Raw genomic sequence first — 22615 nt, 5'->3', positions numbered from 1 at the left:
ACTCTGAAGTGAAGGAGGGGGAAAAAAAAAAAGGGAATAAGTTTAGAAGCATGGAAAATGATCTATTAAATGTTGACACTTTACAACTTATCAAATTAACATTTCTTCAATTTGATCAGCAGTTGATCATCAAGAAGATATTGGGAAGTAAGTTTATAGAAGTTTTTTGTGGGACTGACACAGCCACATTTAGAACTGACCTATTTTAAACACATTCATTTGCTCAAATACATGAATGTATGTGACAGTGACAGAAGTTAAAAAGAAATATATAAAATGGAAGAATTATGGCAAAATTAAAGGATAAAGATTCACAACAAAAATAAATGAATATTGGCTGTGAGAAAACTTTAAGATTGTATATGGAATAGAAACTGAATTTCAACAAACATTTTAAGATGTCATCAGGAGTAACAAAATTACATTAAAAATTGTGAATGAGAGGTGCCAGTGTGGTGGTGCAGCAGGCATCCCATAAGGTGCTGGTTCATGTCACAGCTGCTCAACTTGTAGTTCAGCTACCTGCTTCTGGTCTGGAAAAGCAGCAGAAGACAGTTGGGTTGGGATCCTGCACCCTTCAGGAGACCAGGAAGAAGTTCCTAGTGCCCAGTTTTGGATCAGCTCAGCAATGGCCATTGTGACCCTTTGAGAAGTGAACCAGTGGGTGGAAGGCCTTCTCTTTCTATATCTCTGTTAAGTTTGCCTTTCAAATAAAAATACAAAAATCTTTAAAAATTATAAATGAGGACATAAATGCATGAAAAACATTTGGAACCCTTTGAAAACTGTTTGCTAGATGTAACTAAATCAATGCACCCTAAACTAACACATAAGTCATGATGTATTTGAATTTCAAATGCTGTATGTATAAAGACAAATGGGTTGTTTGTTCAAAATATAAAAATAGTTTCAATTACTTCTAGGGGTTCAGGTTCTGCCAGCAGGCCCTGAGGTCACTGATGGTGAGGTGATGGTGTTTTTTGGCTGAGGAACCACAGGAAACAAGCTGGTGAGAAATGTTTATAAAGGTTTATAAAGGTTCAGGGAGGGGAAGGTTTTAGGGTTTCTTCCAGCAGACCCCCACCCGTTGCCCACCAGACACTGTCCTTGGCTATATTTCAAATTGAAACCTGTCTCTGAGTTTCAGTTCATCGGTCTTTTGCAATAATTCTTCACATCTGTTTAGTTCAGATAGTAATTAAAAAAAAATAACTGTAGGCTCATTTTGGTAGGATCACTCTGTCCTATTTAAAAGGCTCTTTTATTCCTTGAGTTCTTGTTTTGTTTAAAATTATCTTTCTCTTCTAAGGGTTCTTTCTTTTTCATTCTCCTACTGTGCATTATACTCACCAATTCCATTTCTTGTTTATTCAGTTTGGTCAGTCTGTGAATAGTTTGTTTTCAGACCTCATACTGCCACCTTTATGCCATCCACTGGGTGAAGAGAGTATTACTTAATGAGCATGCTACCTTACCTTAGGGGTTGCTTGGCACCTTCAGAGGAGGAGGAAATGTTGGCATTCAAAGAGAGAGAGAACCACACCCACGTAAGGGAGGTCAAGGCTCGAGATGATGCTCCTGTGGTTTAATCAACATTCTGTTCTTCCAACAGAGTGGAAATAGATGAACCCAGCTGTCTACTTTGCACAGTAGAAGATGAAGTTTATGGTCATTTGGATTATATGAATGTAAGAAATGCAAATCTTGAAAAATTTTCCCTCTAGGGAGAGAAATTGAAAACATTGGAGAAAGGTGTGTACAGATTTAACTTTATGTGAGAAAACATACTTCAGTGACTGAAATTTGAACCTAGGAGAGAGATGATACGGAATAAAGCGGCAAAAATTTCTCTCTCAGGAAAGAGAAAGTCCTGACATAAATAGTTATGGAAGGGCAGAATTAAAACTAAATGAGAGGGAAAACAAAAGTGAAATAACTAAGTTGGGGCTACTTTCGCAATTTCAAAGCTTATTTTACTTACTTAAAAGCTCATCTCTTACTTGAACATCCAGTTCAATCATTGGATGTAAATTTGTTTCTGGAGAAGAGATTTAGTTAGCTTAGTCTTCATTTCTGCAACAGTACTTCCAAACACAAAGCTGTATATAAATTTCCACACAATGGAGGCAAAGCTAATTGGCTGCACAGGAAAGAGGCTCTGATGGTACTGAGATGGCCAATACCCAGCTCATTGCTAATTTCTCGTGGGAACTATGTCTTTGAGTCACACTGATTTCCCAAGAGAGAAGTATCAAAAAAGAATTTTGCCTGGTGATGAAAGCAGACATGGGTCAATGTAAAATTATCCCTGTTTGGAGTATGAAAGCTTTGTTGAGATGAGGGAAAGAGAATTTGTCCATCTCACTCAAATTTAAAGGGCTGTATCTTTGATTCCTGATCTGTAGACACAGTGTATGTAACCAATAGGAGGAGAACAATTGCATCTTCCTCCTGTGTTTGAATGGTAAATGTGTGCCTTTGGATGCCTTCTGTACTCTTAAACATTAGGGTGTGCAGTCTTTCCTTGGAGATTCTTGACTCATCTCACCAAAAAGGATCAGCAGAAACCATACCATGGATTTTGATGTTTTTGGTTGTAGTTTTATTTCTTCAAAACAGTTTTTTTCCCTCACATTCAGTTCTTCACTGACTCATAGATCATACAGTGGCATCATTTTCTTCAAGAAGGTTCTTGGGCATGGTGCGGTGGCGCAACTGGTTAAGGTCCTCGCCTTGCACGCCCAGGATCCCATATGGGCGCCGGTTCTATCCCGGCAGCCCCCCTTCCCATCCAGCTCCCTGCCTGTGGCCTGGGAAAGCAGTTGAGGCCGGCCCAAAGCTTTGGGACCCTGCACCCGCGTGGGAGACCTGGAAGAGTCTCCTGGCTTTGGATCGGCATAGCATCGGCCGTTGTGCTCACTTGGGGAGTGAATCATCGGAGGGAAGATTTTCCTCTCTGTCTCTCCTCTCTGTATATCTGCCTTTCCAATAAAAAAATAATAAAAATAAATCTTTTTTTTTTAAAAGAAGGTTCTTGATGTCCTTTTTCATTTCTTCAGCAACATTCAGTAGTATGTTATTTAACTTTATGGTGTTGTTAATTTCTTTTTTTTCTTCCTGTTGTTTTGTTTTGTGGCTTTTCATTTAAGGGGATGTATAGTAATGGTGTAATGGAGACTGTCATATCCAGATGACAGGATACAATGCAATATGCCACTCTACTTCCAGATCAAAGATGGACTCGCAATGAAACGGCTGAATATATCTTGATAATAATATGCTGGACTCTCTGCCATTGCCCATGCTCACAATGATGGACTTATGACTGTTTATGAAGAATAATGTCACTGTAATACTATAGGGGAACTCGAGGGTGGGGGAGAGGGAGTTGGGGAACAGGTAAGGGAGATTCCAGGGTCTATAGAACTGTATCATAAAATGATAATGATCATAAAATTTTATAAAAGTACAAAAAGCCCTGACTTATTTAGCCAGGAGCTTCTTCCGGGTGTCCCATGTGGGTGCAGGGTCCCAAGGTTTTGGGCCACCCTCTGCTGCTTTCCCAGACCACAAGCAGGGAGCTGGAAGGGAAGTAGAGCAGCCAGGACAAGAACTGGTGCCCATATGGGATCCCAGGATGTGCAAGGCGAGGATTGAGCCAGTGAGCCTTTATGTCAGGCCCCAGGACTTCTGTTTCCTTCAATCATCCCAGGGGCTTGGCACCAGGTAACTGGGGACTATCCCCAAAGCCCACAACCCATTGGAATCATTGTAATCAGCTAGTACTACAATGTCCTTCCTTTCCTGCAACTGTAGTAAAGGCTCCTCCTGTCTTCTGCACCTGACCCAAACTGCGTACCTCCAATATCATCCTTTGCCACATATGAGGATTGATGGTCTTTTCTTTGGGACCTGTTAGCGTAACAGACTTCTTTCAAGCCTTGTTTTCTCCTGTGGCTGGACTGAGACACCATATCCCAACATTTACATGCTTAGAATGATATCTCATTGCGGTTTTGAGGTTCATTTTCCTAATCATTAGTGAGGCAGCATTGTTTTATATGCTTACTGGTGCGAGGGAGGGGCCCACCATCACTCTGTTGCAGGTGGTAACTCATTGATCCACACTGCCAGTTCTTGAAGAGAGTATAGTTTCTGGCCATTGAATGATCTTGACCTATAGTATTTTTTTCTTCCAGGTTATTTTTAACTGTACTAAAACACACACAGCACACAATCTACCATTGTAAGTATTTTTAAATATGTAGCTCAGTAGCATTCAGTACATTTCTACTTTTGTGCACCACTGCCATCCATCTGTAACATTCTTTTTAAAAAACTGAAACTTTATATCCATTAAAAACTCCCTAATTCTCCCTTCTCCAAATCCTGGTAACTACTGGTTTGTTTTCTACTCCATGAAGGTGACTACTCCTAGGTATTTCATGTAAGTGGAATTAGGCAATATTTCTTGTGTGTATGCGACTGGCTTATCTCACTTAGCGTAAAATGCCCAAAGTTCATCTATGCTGTAGCATCAGTCAGAGTATCCTTTTAAACCTTTATCTGTATGATATTTTGTGTATCTGTTAATCTTTCGGTTATTGAAAATAGTGCAATGAATGTGAATGCATATTGGATTGCATCTTCTTAAGGAGACTTTTCCTAGAAGCACTCAGCAGATTTCCTCTCACATTCCACTTCTTTCTTCCTTTAAAATTTATTTTATTTGAAAGGCAAAGTGAGAGAGAAGAAAGAGGAGAGAGAAAGAGAGAGAGAGAGAATGAATCTTTCAGCCAGGCTGAAACCAGAGCCTGGATCCTCGTGTTAGTGTCAGGGCCTCATGAACTTGGGCCATCTCACGTTGCTTTCCCATGTGGCTGGATTGGTGGAGCAGCCTGGACTTGAGCTGCTGCTCTAATATGAGTTGCTGGGAACACTATTTTGCTGCATTATAACACTGGCACCTCATATTCCATTTCTTGGAATTACATCCACAGTGACCCATGAGGTATGAATAGTTTTGAAGACGGAGTGGTGTGCAATTAAAGAAAGAAAAGATGCTCATTTGTCCCAATTGGATGTGTAAGGTTTATCTGTCAGATTGCATTATGTATACATCCTCCAGGACTGATGCTGGTATGTGGACTGGCTGTTATAAAACACATAAAGGGTGGAGTGGTGTAGTAGGTCAAGCCTCTACCTATAGTGCTGATATCCCATATATATTCCATATGGGCTCCAGTTCCAGTCCTGGCTGCTCGCCTCCCTCTGTCCCTCTTCTTTCCCTTCTCTCCCTCCACTTTTTCTTTTTTCCATTCAACAAAAAAAATTTTAAGACGAATTTAGAGAGAAGGATCTTCCATCTGCTGATTCATTCTCCAAATGGGCAAGGTTTTAGGCCATCCTCTATTGCTTTCCCAGGCCATTGGCACTGAGCTGGATAGGAAGGGCAGCAGCTGGGACATGAATCAGCACCCATATGAGACGCCAGTGCTGGAAGGTGGAGGATCAGTCAGTTGAACCATTGTGCTGACCCTGCTTCAATAGTTTTTATTTTAAATGTAGAAGTGTTAATATAATTGAACATGTCTCAACATTTTAAACTTTGTTATGTCCAAGAATATCAGCCACAGATCAAATGTCTCAGCTCTGAGAATCTTTTCCCTGACCAGGAAAGCATATTAAAGGCAACCAGGACCTCTCAATGCACGTTTCTGGGTGATAGTTGATTCTGTTGTAAAACAAAAGCTATTGCTATGCATTTTAAAGAGCAAACTGGGATGACTGAATAAAGAAAGGTATTCATTTTTATGATAAAATGAGGTAGGAAATAATACTGCAGAAGTCCTGTCTGGATCCTCCCAAATAACTGATATAGTGAAAGAAATTAGTAAATACTCAAACCAGAACACAAACTTAAAACAGCATTCTAAGCTGACAGAGCTCAAGGCAAAGCAAGTCTCAATTTAGAGCTTTACAGAAACAATTTCTAATTGCTTTTTTCCTTATTTTTTTAAGTTGTAATTAAAATCAAAATTTTAAATATATAGCTTATTGATTTTTATTTTAACCTAAGTTTATATTTCATTTGGCAGTAAACTTACCATAAGATACATTTATTAATTTTGATGTGTTTATTACTAGTAGAGAGCAATTATAATTAACATGTCCCAGAAAATGTCATCAGAACAATGATTTTTGAACATCAAGTTGGCTGAAATTGGCTGTTTTCTGTTTCTATTTCCCTTCTCAATTGAAGCAGATGAAACCAATACCATTTATGGTTGACCAATCATAGCAACATCTGAGTTGACAAGGTTTTCATATGCACCTTTGCTGGCCTATCTCATGGTTGTTGGTGAGCCTCAATCATCTTCTACTCTAGATCTACATCATTTATTATGAGATTCTATAGAACCCACAATCCTTTTGTCCAGAATTATGAAAAATTTGGAGTATTTGTTTCTTAATGTGTAGGTGCCAGGATTGAAGATACAGGCAACAATAAAACCAATCAAAAATCAGTTGTTCAGTGATGTTACAGGGAAAGCCCACACACATTGAAACATAAAAGGTGCTGGCCCAGGGGCTCAATAGGCTAATAATCTGTCTACAGTGTTGGTACCCCATGTGGGTGCCAGTTCTAGCCATAGATGCTCCACTTCCCATCTGGCGTCCTGCTTATGGACTGGTAAAAGAGTGGATGAAGGCTCAAGTTCTTGATCCATGCATCCATGAAGGAGACCTGGACTTCTGGCTTCTGGCAACAGATCAGGTCAGCTCTGTCTGTTCCCATTTGAAGAGTGAGCGATGATAGAAAATCTCTCCATCTCTCCTTCTCTCTGTAGATTTGACTTTTAAATAAATTGAAATAATATTTTAAAAACATTACATACTGTACAAAGACAAAACCATGTAGAAAATACAGAAACATCTTAATCAAAAGGATTAGTTTGTGACATCAGAAAATAAACCCATAATATAAGACAACTAAATATTGCATATAAAAAAGAAACTCAGGCAATACTGACATTTTAAAAAAAGATTCATTCATTTTTATGTGAAAGGCAGATTTAGTGAATGATCTTCCATCCACTGTTCACTCCCCAAATGATCTCTCTCTCTGTGTGCTGTGTGCCCTGAGATTGTTGAGAGGGTGATGTGGATTGTGGCACACTGTTATTTGACCCTCATAAATGCATTTTTTCTTATTTCTGTGTTCAGTGGATATAATCTGTTATTTTTTTTAGCACTTATGAAAAAACTTTATTCCATGACAGTTGATAAAATTGATGTTTCTATGACTAGAAAAATATTGGAGAATCTTAATCCACCCAAAACACTGATTTCTGTGATTTCTGTCTGCTCCTGTTAACTTCATTTGCTTTTCTTGTATTTTGATCAGATACAGCTGATTACCCAAATCTGACATGGTATTTCTGTTTGTTCAGTCTTTGTATTGCTACCTTTATTTCCTTGTTCCTTAATGTATAGATGACAGGATTTAATGCAGGGGTGATTGCAAAGTCCACAATGAAAAGGTATTTATCAATTGACGATGTGGGGAAAGGCCACACGTACAGAAACACACAGGGGGTGAAAAAAAGAATAACCACTGTGATGTGAGCTGACAAGGTGACTAGTGCCTTGGACAAGTCTCCTGAAGAACGCTTCCAGACAGTGACCAAAATGAAGACATAGGAAAGGATTAGCAGGAAGAAGGTACCTGCAGTCATGAAGCCACTGTTGGCAGCAACAACAAACCCAAACTTGGCTGCATCTGTGCAGGCAAGTTTTATTATCCTAGGAAAGTCACAGTAAAAGCTGTCTATTTCATTAGGGCCACAGAAAGGTAAGTCGATAACGAAAGCAAACTGAGACATAGCATGGATCGTTCCAGTTACCCAGCCAAGGCTTACAAACAAGATGCATCTTTTAGGGCTCATGATGCTCAAGTAGTGAAGAGGCTTGCAGATTGCAATGTACCTGTCAAATGCCATGGCTATGAGTAACACCAATTCTGCTGCACCCATGATGTGGATGAAGCATATTTGAGCCATGCAACTTTGAAAGGAGATGACCTTGTATTCTTTTAAAAGGTCTGAGATCATCTTGGGAACTGTGACTGTAGAAAAGCCCACATCAATGAGGGACAGGTTGGCCAGCAGGAAGTACATAGGAGAATGCAAGTGGGAGTCAGCAATGACCAAGAAGACAATGAAGAGGTTTCCCAGGATGATCCCTACGTAGAGTAAGCAGAATGTCAGCATGAGGAAAACCTTGGTTTCCCAGGAGCTGGAAAGTCCCAGCAAGACAAACTCAGAAACCGCAGAGTGATTTAGACCATCCATGAGCTTGTGTACAGGAGTTGGTTTCAAAGCACCTGCAGATACCGATGAAGAGTAAGAATCAACAATACAGTAGTATATTTCTCTTTTATCCTGCTAGGTTTTTCTATGGGTTTCATATCCTAGCATCAGAAACAGTTGAATTGTATGAGAAAAAGGAGTATTATTCATGATTGATGGGATTACATTAAAAGAGAAATGAAGTTATGAATGCAATAAAGACAGAAAATTTAATTATTTCCCTTTTCATTCTCTTGCCGGATCTTTTTTCCTCTCTCAAGCACTTTCAGAAAATGTCCATGGCCACTTTTCTAAGTAATGTCCCACTAATAATCTCAAGTAACATTTCTGTCATTTTTGCTTTAACGTTTTTGACCAATTTGCAAAGTCTCCAAAGGTGTTATTTTTTTGTCTGTGAAAAACTCCTTAACTTTTATCTGAAAGAAGAGAGAAATTGTGACCTATTCTCCAAATTTCCTCGGCAGCCAGGTCTGGGATAAGTCTTCAGTAGGATCTTTAATCTCGTCCTCAGCTTTTCATTTGGATGGCAGAGACCCAAGTGCTTGAACCATCACCTGTTTGCTCGCAGGGTGCACATTTAGCAGGAAGCTGTAACAGAAGCATCGGAAGTCAGTCTTGAAGTAGCTATTCAGATACTGATGCAGCTCATTCCAAGTGGTGAGTTCTTTGCTGTGGCATGTCCCCCCTAGTTAACCCCATACTGCATTGCTCAGCTGAATTCCTTTCTTCACTGTGCAATGCTTTCACACTAAAACTATTTAAAATGTTTCACGTTATTTCATCTTGTGTGTATGTTTTGATTTTCTTTGAAAAATTTACCATTGAGGTCACAACTCACAACTCATTTTCATACTGTATACGTGGACTTCTATATTCATTTGCTTGTTTGATACAATCACAGAATACCTGTTCGGAAGAAAGGTGATCATGAAGCAGTGATGTTAATAAATAACATTTATTGGAGTTTTCAAAAATGTTAGGCACTCCAATTAGCACATTGTTTTGTTTAGGCTTTTCAAATTTACTGGTTCTCAAAATATGTATTTTAGTAGACTCAAAAATGAAAAAAGAGGGATTAATTTTTGGAGTAAGAACTTGCATCTCTAGGTTTAAAGCACCATAATATATGACCCCTAACCATGGTGTTCTGCCCTTCAAGTTATTGTAGATCTTCCCCGAGTGTCCATTAATTAGACTTCCTTCAACTTGTGCTTTCCTTGAACTATTAAGATACTGAGTTTCTTTTAAAAAATACCTAATCTCTGAAATTTGTTTCCCTTTATAATTACTTCTTTATTCAGTGTTTCACTGACAATTTTTTTCCTTTAGTCAACATATTAAAATATTCCAGTATTGATAGATTGCTTCTTTTACAGATGGAAATTTTGTTTCTTGATGTCCTATGAAGTGGTTACATTTCAGTTACTTTACTAGGGCCCTGCGTGGTAGCCTAGCAGCTAAAGTTCTCACCTTGCATGCACCGGGATCCTATATGGGTGCTGGTTCTAGTCCTGGCTTTCATGCTTCTCCATCCAGCTCCCTGCAGTCAAGAATGGCCCAAAGCTTTGGGACCTGGAAGAGGCTCTGGGCTCCTGGCTTCAGATCGGCGCAGCACCAGATGTTGTGACTGCTTGGGGAGTGGATTAACAGGTGGAAGGTCTTCCTGTCTCTCCTCCTCTCTGTATATCTGACTTTGGAATAAAAATTAATGAATGTTAAAAAAAGTTATTTCACTTGATTTCCATACAAGACTTTATTTTTTGTCATGGCCTTGTTTCTATAACTTCTACTCTTACTTTCTATAAAATCATGATTCTTCACATTTCTTACCAATAAAACTCCACTTTTTAAGGCAGTGGGCTGACATGGGGCTGACATGTATCTGATTTAGATGAGAATACTTCCATTCCAGATTGGAGGCTGGTGTGTCATTTTTTTCCAAACTTGTGATAATCCCATTTTCCTTGGTTATGTGTTTTTCTAAGCTGGGGCATGTAACCCTGAACTGCTCAGTGATTTGCAATATGATACATTATCTGGAGAGCTTTTACTTGGAGAACAGTTTCTTTTGGTTGATTTCTCTCCTTTTAATGAGATTGCTATTCCTACCAGTGAAGCAATCACAATATTCTAAAGCATAGACTAAGTTGGCAAACAGAAGTTGAAAAGAGTAGCCAAAGGGCATGTGGCGTCATTTAACCAAGCCAGCAATGGTCTGTCTGTTTTCAGAATTCTTGTAATATAAGAGAACTAATTTCTAGATCAATCCACTGTAAATCAGATCTTATTTGAAGACACTTCAGTGCTAGTTTACTAATTTCCTCTAGTGTTTCCATATTAATTTCTAAATCTGTAGCTTTATCTCTGAACATTAAAGCTATATACCCCAAACTATGTATAACACCTATGTCTATGGAATTCCATTTCTACTTTCAAGTGGTCAAAACTGAACTGTCTGCTGCATAGGCAACTCAGATCTACTCTACTCAACTCCAATCTTCTCTGACTTAATCCATCCTAATGTTTTAATAAACACCATTACTGTTCTCCCAGACGCTCAGTATTGAAGTCTGTAATGTATTCTTGTCCCTCAGTAATTTTTACACAATTCGGATCCTCTTTATTTCCATTATGATCTTTAATTTCATTTTTCTGTATTTTCTCTTGACAATAAAAAGTGGTACTGAATTTCTCTAATTCCATATTTCTTGAAGATTAGGCCATTCCATATTCTGCTTCCAGATCTATTGAAGAGTTAATTTGATAATTTATCTTCCTAATATAAATGTTTTAGTAGTCTACCAAGAGAAAATTCTTGAGAATCCATATAATATTACAAACTATAAGTGAAGACAGTATAATGTGATATCAGGGGAATATTTCAACAACAATTAAAAAGAGAATTAGCCTTATAGTTACTAAATTTCAAAATTTTAGTAGAATAGGAAGTATTAAATACTATTTATTTGTAATACTTTGAGAGAAAATTTTAAACCTGCATTTGGTTATAAAAGAGACATTAAGATTCATAACACTGGGAAAGATGTCTGTTAGCATTATAATTTAACCAGGTACTATAGAGCAAATCAAGTAATACTATTGAAAAGAAGTCAGTGAAACTAAAATCACTAATTGCCAAATTACACAAAACTTAAGACAGTTAAATGGAATATACAAATCTAATAACAGTATTTAAATAAATGTATAGTCAATAGTAACTTGTTAATAGGGTAAAGGTTGTCATTTATAAAGGATACAAGTGTGGCTGTGGTACAGTGAGCTGGTTGATAGGATGGCATCCCAATATCAGTGCACTGATTTGAGTCCCATCTGCTCTGCTTCCTTTTTTTTTTTTTCAATTATTCTTACTAATTTCCATGATACAGTTTTGTAGGCCTAGGAATTCTCCCCTTTACCTACTCATTTTCCTTCCTATAATTACTGCAATATAGTCCTTTAGTGCCAGTTGCAAGTTTAAGATTCTGCTATTTAAGTATAGCGTGACTTCATAGGCATAGACAAAGGTACAAAATCTGGTATCATATTGTCAAGGTATGTTTAGCCATTTCACAGGGAGATACCTGTTGCAACATAGCTTCACTGCCCAGTATGCTTAGTCTCCTATCTAGGTCTCTGCTAAAGTGAAGCAAGATGGCTTAAATGCTTTGGTTCCTGTTGTCCACATGGGAGTCCTGGAGGAGTTCTGGGCTCCTGCCTTCAGACTCAATCAGTCCAGCCATTGTGGGCATTTGAGGAGTGAACCAGGGGATAAAAGAGCTCTCTCTGTCTCTCTCACTGTGATCCTGCCTTTTAAAATAAATTAATAAAATCTTATATAAAGGAAAGAGGTAAAATGTATGGACTCTAGTGAAAGAATACAAATTTTTCTGATATATTTGAAGCTCTCAGTAAAATGGGAATTCAATTAATGTTAACAGAAAAAGACTCTAGGTTATAAAAACATTTATTATCACTGAACTAATCCAGGGAATAACTGCAGTGTTCTTGTATGACTCATGAATATGTGCTGGAACAGAACAAGAGAAAGAAGGACTATTTTAACCCTCAGGAATGGAGTGTTAAGCATGTAATTTTGAAATGAACTGAAAGTATGCCATTGTTAAGAATATAAAAAGAGGAAAGAAAATGAAGCTTGGATGGGGAATGTGGCAGGAGGGTAGGACAAGAACTCTCACTATGCTTCAAGTCTGCTTCGTGAAATACACAAAATCAGTTCACTTTACATAAATAACTTCTAAAGAAAAACTAAGAAAAAACTCAGGGAAATTTGAAAAGGAGGTATATCAGCAATTTGGAGACAAAATGAATGCTCTCTCTAAAGGAAACCAGAATATATTGTAAATTCTAATAAACAATGATTAGTTATGCTGACTTGAACACAAAATGGAACAAAAACATAATCAAGAGTTAGACCAAAATTACCACTTAGTGTAATAGAGAAGAAGCCCTTCTTCTGCCATTTTTGCTGCTGATGCTGATTCTGATGTTACTGCTCCCCATCCTGCTGGATAGGGGTGGTGGCTGGGAGCCTGCGTTAGCCTGAATAAACCGCCTTTAAGGGTTTGCACCGACTTCAGACTCCTGATGATTTTCTGGGGCTCAAAAAATCTGCACAACATTAACCAAGTAACTGTTGAAGAATAAAGGACTAAGTCGATGGGCACATTTCTTCAAAGTAGGCTTTATGATAAGTTTACATTAACTGTTATAGAAAAGATATTATGTTTCTTTTCTCTAAGCTAGTTTACTCCTTTCAATGTTGGATAAAGAAATAGAAAGGCTAATATCCTGGTTTGAGAAGTTTACACTATGCATGTATATCAAATACCGCATTTTACCCCATCATAATGCATAAATATTACAAATTCACAACTTAAAAAATAAAAAGACTTCGTATAATTCAGTAGGATAAATACTTGCAACTAAGCTTGTTTATCTCTTACATAATTGTATATGAAAAATAAGGATATGGATTTATACAGTTGTGTCGTAGTGGCAGACGGTACCAAATGCTTCGTTACTGTCAGCATGTGGCTTTTCTCTAATAGTGACAACTGATAAAGTGTCAAAGAAAAATGCATTGTTCCTTTAGTTTAGAAATTTAAAAAATGTCAAAATTATGGGAGAGAAAGGAAAATTTACATAGTAGCATTTTCTAAACACACAGGCTAAAGCATTCTGCAGGCGCACAGAGACAAGGTCAGCAGTTTGCATCCTGCAGTCTTCAGTCTGCCTGAGGTGTGCTCCAGGGCAAGTCACTCAACTCCTGCCTTAGGTTCTTCGTCTGCAAAGGAACAGACCAGGAATCATTCCCTCAAATGATCACTTTGGGACTAAATGGATTGCAACAAATAGGAGACTTGGCTATACAGCAAATGTGAAATGCCTTGCATAATATTCATTTTCAGGAATAATTATCATGCAAGAAACCTGGAGTTGTTTAGTTTGCAAACAACAATTGAATTCTTGTGGCATGAATACGCTTGCATGCTTTTCCACGTTGTGTGGGAATGAAGTAATCAAGACAGAGACGTAGCTTTTCATTTCTATGATCCCAATTTTTAGAAAGTATACGAAAAAGTCGAAATATTTCACATACCACTTTAATAGGAAAATATTTCTACTTTGAAGGATATTTTGTGTTTATCTGGTAGTGCAAATTTAACTTTGAAGAAAAGACCAGGAGGAAATGTTAAAAAAAAAAAGAGTGTAAAGCATTCAGTATCAGATCAAAGAAAGGAAAGTGAGAGAAAAGAAAAAAAATTAGATTGTAGGTGGAAAAATTGGGTATGATTATATGCCATGAGAGTGAAGGACTAAAGAAGGGTCAATGTGCTTACCTGTACAGGTGCAGGGCATAGGTTCAACAGGTTCCAGGGATGAGAACAACAGAGATGTATTCCCTTTTAGAGTCTCCATGATACTTCAGGATGCATAGTGACAAACTTTTCCTGCCTATAAGGAGTAAGCAATTTGCAGAACTTGAAATAATGATCAGAAATCGATTCCATTATTGGCTTCCCAAAGAAACTACGTCATTGCTGCGCTCTGCTTCTCCCGAGGGCTGAGCTGTATCAGATGGAGAACAGAGCACTGGGGAATGAAATAACGCCTGCTGATGAGCAGTTATTACACAGATAGGAGAGTATTTTCTCAAATTTCAGACTAAATGTGATTTTGAATTGTTAGAAGTAATTGAGGTTACTGATTGCATGTGTTTGGCGTTAATATCTAGTGAGAGACTTACCACCACTAAGTGCTCTGACCACAGGCACATCTGAGTTACTGTGCTTGGTTTTAGATTGCTGTACCAACTAGAATATTGAAATAAAATGAATCACATAATTTTTTTGTTTCTCAGTGAACAGAAAAGTTGTTTAAATTATGATTGTAGCTCAGTAAGAATACAACAGGAATATGTCTGAAAGTTAAATATACTTAAATTAAAAATACCTAATTGTTAAAAAGTTCCAGCATTCATCTGAGCCTTAGTTGAATTACAGGTTTTTTTTTTTTTTGCTTAGACATTGACAGTTAAATGATCAGGGTGGTGGTTCCTGAACATAGGTTGGTTGTGGCAGTTTCTTAAACAAGACCACAATGGAGTTTGTCACATCCTTTCATGAGGCGTTTTTTGTGTATCATATGATGCTTATTTGATAGTATTTTCTTCATAGTAGAACCTCTTTCAAAGTTAGAGTCAATTTTCTTAACCCTTTCTGCTTTATATAACACTACGTTTATTTAATGTTCTAAATCCTCTAGGGTCATTTTTACAATATTAATAACATCTGCACAAGAGTAGATTCTATCTCAAGAAATCAATTCTTGGCTCATTCATGAGAAATCAATCCTCATCTATCAACATTTTATCATGAGATTGTCATAATTCAGTCACAGCTTCATGCACTATTTCTAGTTCTGATTCTCTTGTTTCTTTTCCTAGCATATACAGCTGCAGTTACTTCCTCATCCGGTATCTTGAGCACAGCCAACGCTTCCACAAGGTTTAGAGTCAGCTTCTTACAAATTCTTGTTGTTGTTACATTGAACTGCTCCCTTAAATCATATACTTTCTTTTTAAGACTGCTTCACTGGTACATGATATTTATACATATTTATGAAACATAATGTGATAGTTAAAGTAATATGTACACTAGGGAATGATCAAATCAGTAATTAGCATGTGCTTTTACTATTTCTCTATGTGAGTACATTCACAATCTTCTCTTACAACATACCGAGACACAAAATGTATTATTGTTAACCACATTCCACATGCTGTGCCACAGAACACCAGAATTCATTCTTCCTATTTCCGTGTAACTAACCCTTTGTCCAACCACTCCCCATGTCTCTTCCCTTCTTTCCCCAGTCTCTGGTAACTACTGTTCTGATTTCAACTTCTTTAAGAGTAACTTGTTAGATTCAATATATGAGTGATATAATATAGTATTTGTATTTCTGTTTTTGGCTTATTTAATTTCATGAATAGACTGATGCACCCATGTCAAAGATCTAACTTTCCTTTTTCCATATCTATTAAAGAAAAAAGAGCCTGCAGTAACTACAGGGTTACAGAGGTATTTTTGCACAACTGTGAACAGTTGTATAAATTTATTTATTTTATATAAATTTTCATTTTGGAGTAGTTTTATTTTTATAAGAAAAAACTGTGAAGTAATACAAGGAGTTCCTATACACCTTGCACCCATTTCTCCTGTTGTTGACATTTTAAAGTAACTGTCAGTCAGTAAACTGCACAGTTCCCCTTGCATTTTTGATCCTAACTTCTTCTACCTCTCCTGCTCCTCCCCATCTCTAACAATGAATGTCCTGTATTCTGATTATGGCTTTTGCTTTTGCTTCCACATATAAAGGAAATCATGTAGTATCAGTCTTTTTGTGTCTTACTCTTTTTCACTCAAATTCTAGTCATTTTGCTGACAAGGGGCGTGGCAATGTCTCCAATTTTTATTGTATTGTAGTTTATATATCCGTTTAAGACCAGCAATATTTGCTTTACATATCTGGGTAGTCTTACTGGGTGCATATATTTGCAGTTGTTACATCTTCTTACTGAATTAATTCTCAAATACTAATGCCCATTCATGTCTGTTTTTACAGCCTTTGATTTGAAGTCTGTTTTACCTAATATAAATATACCTGTTGCAACTTGTTTTGGATTTGCTTTTGCATGGACTATCTTTTTCCAACCCTTCACCTTTGATTTTTGTATATCTTTATCTGTGAAGTGAGTTTATTATAGGAAGCATATAGTTGAGTCTTGATTCTTTAAATCTGTTCAGCCAACCTGTATCTTTTGGTTGAAGAATTTAGTTCACTTACATTCAAAGTTCATATTGATAGAAGAGAACTGTATCATTTTGTTGCTTGGTTATGCATTTTTCTGCTTTGTTAATCTTACTTCCATGCATTTTCTTGATGAGTATTTTTAAAATATGATCTATTTGATTTTATTGGAAGGGTAGATTTACAGAGGGAAGGAAATAGAGATAGAAAGATCTTCCATCTGTTGGTTCTCTCACTAAATATCCACGACGGCTAGAGTTGAGCCTATTTGAAGATAGGAGCCAGGAGCTTCTTTCAGGTCTCCCATGTTGGAGCAGGGTCCCAAGGCTTTTGGCCATCCTCCCTGCTTTCCCAGACCATAAGCAGGGAGATGGATGGGAAGTGTAGTAGCCGGGACATGAAACAGAGCCTGTATGACATCCTGGCATGTGCAAGGTGAGGACTTTATCCACAAAGCCATCACACCAGACCTGATGATTGCTGCTAATGTAGGACATCAGGGTTGCTTACAAGGCAGTGATGAATTCTCTCTCTCTTTAATAACAGTAGAGTGACAATAAGAATAGGTGGTCTACTATTGCTTTCCCAGATGTATTAGCATCAAACTGAATCAGAACCAGTGTAGCCATGACTTAAACTGGCACTTCAATTTGGAATGCTAGCACCTTAAGACACTGTGCCACAATGGCAGTTTCTCCATTTCTTCCTTCCCCTCCAACTTGGGAAGTACTTTTACTACAAAATGTGGCTTTGCTGGATATAATATTCTTTGTTGGAATACTTTTTCTTGCTATAAATTGAATAAATCACCTTACTTTTTCTGACCTGTAGGGTTTTTGCTGGAGTCTGTTATTAGACTAAATGCTATTTCTTTGTGAAATTAGCGTTATTTTTTCTTGATTTTAATGTTTTTTTTTCCTTGTCTTTACTTTTAGACAATTTGAGTATAAAGTGTATAGAAGATCTTTTTGGTTGAGTCAGGTTGAGTTTCTTTGAAGTTCTTTACCTGAATTTCCATATTTCTCTGAAGACAAGTGTTCAGTTCACATCATTTAGCAAGTTTTCAATCAGCCCTTTCTCTTTTAGGAGTTCCTCCTATATGTAAAGTTTTATTTGTTTAATGGTTTCCTGAATGTCTTGTAGGCGTTCTTCATTATTTTAAATTCTTTTATCCCTCTCTCTGGAAAGATAGTTATTTATTTAATTATTTATTGGAAAGTCAGATTTACAGAGTGAAAGAGAGACAGACAGAGAGAAAGATCTTCTATCTTCTGGTTCACTCCCCAAGTGGCCACAAAGGCCAGAGAAGAGCCGATTCAAAGCCAGAAAACAGGAGCTTCTTCTGGGCCTCTCATGTGGGTGCAGGGTCCCAAGGCTTTGGGTTGTCCTCTACTGCTTTCCTATGCCACAAGCAGGGAGCTGGATGGGAAGTGGAGCTGCTGGGACACTAACTGGTGCCTACTACATTGTTTAAAATCCTGTTCTTAATGTCAGAAATGATCTATCCTGTTGTGAAAGCTCCCATTTATAGTTTGTGAATTAGCAAAGGTACAGCCTTCCTTAGATTTGTACTTTATGATTTGGTATTCTGTATTGTGGGCTGGGGTGTTCACTAAAAAACCTTGTCTCCTTATTTTCACAGCATGATAACCTGAAATGAAAGAGCAGTTGTTCCTATCATTTAACATTTCACATTCACCGAACTTAAAAATAGCCAAGTGTCAAAATTCTGCTTTTGTAACTACTAAGGCCTGACATGTCAGGTTTTTCGAATATAATTACTTTTTGAACAACTGGGCCCACACAACATGTTTCTAACATGAAGAGTTGCACATCATTTGAAATTACTCAGATGCTGTCTGGATGCTCTCAAGTGTGAAAACTGTCATGGAGAAAGTTAGCATAGACATAAGCTGCTACCTTTAGGGCTGTGGGAAGAAGAGGGATAACTGAAGTTACTGGCACTGAGAAAATTCTCAGATTTAGGGAATGGATCCTCTGGAGCTGATACCCAGAGCTCTTGGAGGGGCTGATTCCACATGTTTTGTTTTAAAAGTATGCACCCTTGGAAGCCTGACTGTCACACTCCTTGCCTTCTATAATGATTACATTTTTTATCAGGACTCAATTCAAAATTTGAAAAGCTCCCATTGTGATTCTTCTTGAAATGTGAGTTCATTAGAAGTAAATGGTATTGAATTGCTGATGAGCTAAAAAATATTCTTTGAAAGCATATGGTAAGATCTTATTCTTTTTCTCTACAAGACCTAATTACATAATTTAAAAGTGAGCCAAGATGCACTGTTGTTTTATTTTAGCCAGGTGAAATTAGAGAGGAAGCCACGTGAGAACTTTAGGTCACTGATGAATCAGAACTGTATCAGGGAGCACAACTGAGATTATCTCAATTTGTCAAAAAATTCCTCAAGAAGTCACCATGTGTCCCCTTGTATGTCTCTACACAGGTATGACTGATGCTTCAATGAGCGTCTAGTTTGCAAAGTATGAATGCAAATGTTTGCATATCAATAATACATCAGTTATGTTGCCATTATGAGTCCTTTTAATTGATGTTCAAGAAATAAAGAAATAAATAAGTATAGTTTATATAACTATTGACTTGTAGATATTAGATAGAGATCATAATCACCAGCTTATGTAATGCTGATCGTTAAATATATGCAAAGGTTATTTCTGCAGTTACTGTGGTAAGAACCTAAACAAAATGTTGGATTTTAAAGTACATTTTTATAGTAAAAGCACAAATTATATATCTTGGATTATCCATAGATTATTGATATAAGTTGTATAGATTGTTCAGTTTACAGCCATACAAATCCAAATAGTATATTTTTTGATTTTGTGAGATTTCTAACAATTGTCCCTTGAGCTCACATGCTGATTTATCAGTCTCTTTATGGCACTTTTAATCTCCTTATTTCTTAGCGTATAAATGGCTGGATTCATGAGAGGTGTAATTACAGTATAAAATACAGCCAAAAACTTGTTCACCCAAGTGATGCTGACTGGCCACAGGTAGATGAAGATACAGGGTCCGAAGAAGAGCACCACCACTGTGATGTGGGAAGAACAGGTAGAGAGAGCCTTTGATGAGCCATCTTTAGAATTGAGAGGGACGGTTAATAAGATATAAGTATAGGAGATTATCAAGAGAATGAAACAAGTTGTTGCCAAAACCCCACTATCTGCATTTATAATCATTCTCAAGGTATCTGTGTCCATACAGGCTAGTTCAATCACCAAAGGAATATCACAGAAAAAGCTGTCCACTTCTCTGGGCCCACAGAAGGGCAGATCCACGATCATAAGCAGTTGACTTATGGCATGAAGAAAGCCAATGATCCACGATATCAAAACCAACCCCATGCACTTTTGTTTGTCCATGATGCTGGAGTAATGAAGTGGCTTGCAGATGGCCACGTAGCGGTCATAGGCCATTGTCACCAGAAGAACCATTTCACCCCCTCCAAAGAAATGCACACAGAGAATCTGGCTCATGCAGCCAGCAAAGGAGATGGTCTTATTATCTTTGAGGAAGTCTGTGGTCAGTTTAGGGGTGGTAACTGAGGACAGGCAGAGGTCGATAAATGAGAGATGAGCTAAGAGGAAGTACATAGGGGAGTGGAGATGGTGGTCCGTGACGATCAATAGCACGACAAGGAGGTTACCCACAAGTGTCATCAGGTAAAGTAAAGAAAACGGCAGCAAGAGCAAGGTCTGGAGCTCCCTCGAGTTACAAAGTCCATGAAAAATGAAGGCAGACACCACAGACTGGTTTGCTCCTTCCATTGAGTAGGGTCTATGCTGGTGGAACTCAAGACAAAGAGATAAATTAAGAACTTCTGGAATAGAAGCAGGAACTTATTGTTCAGGTTCTAGAGAGCAAGTGTGTACTCAAATCTTGTCATTGTGTTAAACTCAACATTGAAAACAAATTTGCTTTAGATTGAGATTCTGCACAATCTTGTGACTAAGAAGAAAAGCTAGCCAAGTATGGAAGAGCAGATCAAAAACATTATTAGTCAGACGTACAATTCTCTCTTTTGATTCATTTAAGAAAATCTTTTTACTTAAGCAGACTTCACTTCAGCAGAAAATATTTACTAATGGGAGACTATGTGATATTTTGGCATACATATAAAATGTCCAATTAGGATAAACATATTTAGCTCTTAAAATATTTATTGATGGTGAAAAAATATAAAATTCTGTCTTTTTTTTTCTTTTAGAGAAACATGAGGCAAATTAGTATTGTATACACTCACCTTACTGTGTAATAGAATCCCGGATTTCTTGCACTTATCTAACTCAAAAGCATAATACCTTGATTAGCCATCTCCCAAATCCTCTCTCCTCAATCTCTGGTAACCAATATTATTATACCTTTAACTTCTATCAGATCATGTTTTACTAAAGCTTCCACATGTAGGTGAGATAGTATAATATTTGTTTTCTGTGATTGGCTTATTTTGAAGCAAAATTCTTACAAAAATCAATCTTATATCTAAAAATGTGGGCAGTAAATTTCTATATAAGAGGACGTTCCAATGCTTAAATCTTCATTTCCTGCAAGAAATCAGAATGATGTTTTTGGTATATAGTGACAAAATGTATTATGGGGATCTCTACTTTGCCATATTGAATAAAGTCTAAAAATCTAATGTTGCATCTCCTATGTATATATACACCCTACGTTTCAGAAATCAATGTATTGTTGAGCATATAAACAATAGGAAAATGTGGTTATAAAATGACTTGGTAAAGTGTGTCTCACTCATTATTTACTGTGATTCCCTGCATTTTGAAATTCCTCCTGACATCTCCACAAAATTTTCCCACAAAATCCTGATTTCCAGACTGAGTAGCATGCCTGTCTTACTCACATTGGTCATTGACTGGCTCGCTGGTGTGTGAGATTTATTTGTAACTGCTACTTTAGTCCTGAAAGTTCTTTATTGGATTTAGCATAAATCTAGACTCATTTGTATTTATACTATTTATCTGTATTATTTAAATCTCCCCCACAGAGATATTTATATTCTATGAACCAAAAGGTCAAATCTGGTTTTTCTGATTTCTCACTACCTCAGATCTTTCCCCACTTCCTTCCCCCCCCCCGTTTTTAAAACTTTCTTTGTCTTATTTCATTTCCATTTCTCTATGTTTTGCTTTCATCAGGCTAGATACTAGAGGGTTAAAAAGTTGATTAACTAGCATATATTACACACTAGATAATTATTAAGCACTTTAAAACCATTAACTGTAATGCCTATTTCCATTTCTCATGTGTGAAATCTTGATTTTTTCCCCCAAGCGATGCTGTTAGACTGTGGAGGAGCTAGTGTATAGACTAAGCCTGTCTGACTCCAATATATCCCTACTATGAGGGGCTTCTGAGCTAAATGCTGATTTCTAGGAAAATAATACATTAAGATTTGTGAAATAAGGTGCTTTGTTTTGCTCAGCAGCAATGCAGACATAAATTTTTAAAAACCAGTGATAATATGAAAGGAAGTTCACATTTATATTAAAGCTACTTCAGTATTGTCATTAGCCTTCAAGCTGGATTATACTTTGTCTTACTAATTTCAGTTAGTGAGTTTTCCTGCATTTATTGCTTTAACCAAAAGGCAGAACAGAATGAGAAGATAGCACGAACAGGTAAATGATGTGTTTAAATCATTCGACCTGTGTGTGTGGAAATGTGAGATTGTAGGACGTCTCTTTTTGCTAGTGTTGAAATTGTCGTAAGCAGTACTGAAGTTTCAGAGATCACGTAGAAGACAAACATATTTTTGGTAATCATAAATTCACCCATTCAGAACTCTAAGACTGGTAACACAGGTATGGAAAAAAATACTAACCCCAAAATATTCATAAGGCACTGG

At 37.2% G+C, this 22615-nt stretch overlaps 2 protein-coding genes across 2 annotated transcripts; both read right to left on the bottom strand.

The window, feature by feature from the left end:
- Nucleotides 1–7418: 7418 nt before the first annotated feature.
- LOC121148368 (olfactory receptor 4F21-like) lies at nucleotides 7419–8354 on the bottom strand. The gene has a single exon (XM_040968428.1). It carries the CDS (start codon nucleotides 8352–8354, stop codon nucleotides 7419–7421), a length of 936 nt encoding a protein of 311 aa, XP_040824362.1.
- An 11223-nt stretch (nucleotides 8355–19577) lies between these two features.
- LOC121148367 (olfactory receptor 4F4-like) lies at nucleotides 19578–20516 on the bottom strand. Its single transcript, XM_040968427.1, has one exon. The coding sequence runs from the start codon at nucleotides 20514–20516 to the stop codon at nucleotides 19578–19580; it is 939 nt and encodes a 312-aa protein (XP_040824361.1).
- Nucleotides 20517–22615: the final 2099 nt, after the last annotated feature.

This window comes from Ochotona curzoniae, unplaced genomic scaffold, assembly GCF_017591425.1.
Source record: "Ochotona curzoniae isolate NIBS_2020 unplaced genomic scaffold, NIBS_Ocur_1.0 scaffold_4701, whole genome shotgun sequence".
In the NCBI taxonomy this organism is placed as follows: domain Eukaryota; kingdom Metazoa; phylum Chordata; class Mammalia; order Lagomorpha; family Ochotonidae; genus Ochotona; species Ochotona curzoniae.
The sequence above is the reverse complement of the archived record's forward strand: the minus strand, read 5'-3'. Positions and strand labels throughout refer to the sequence as shown.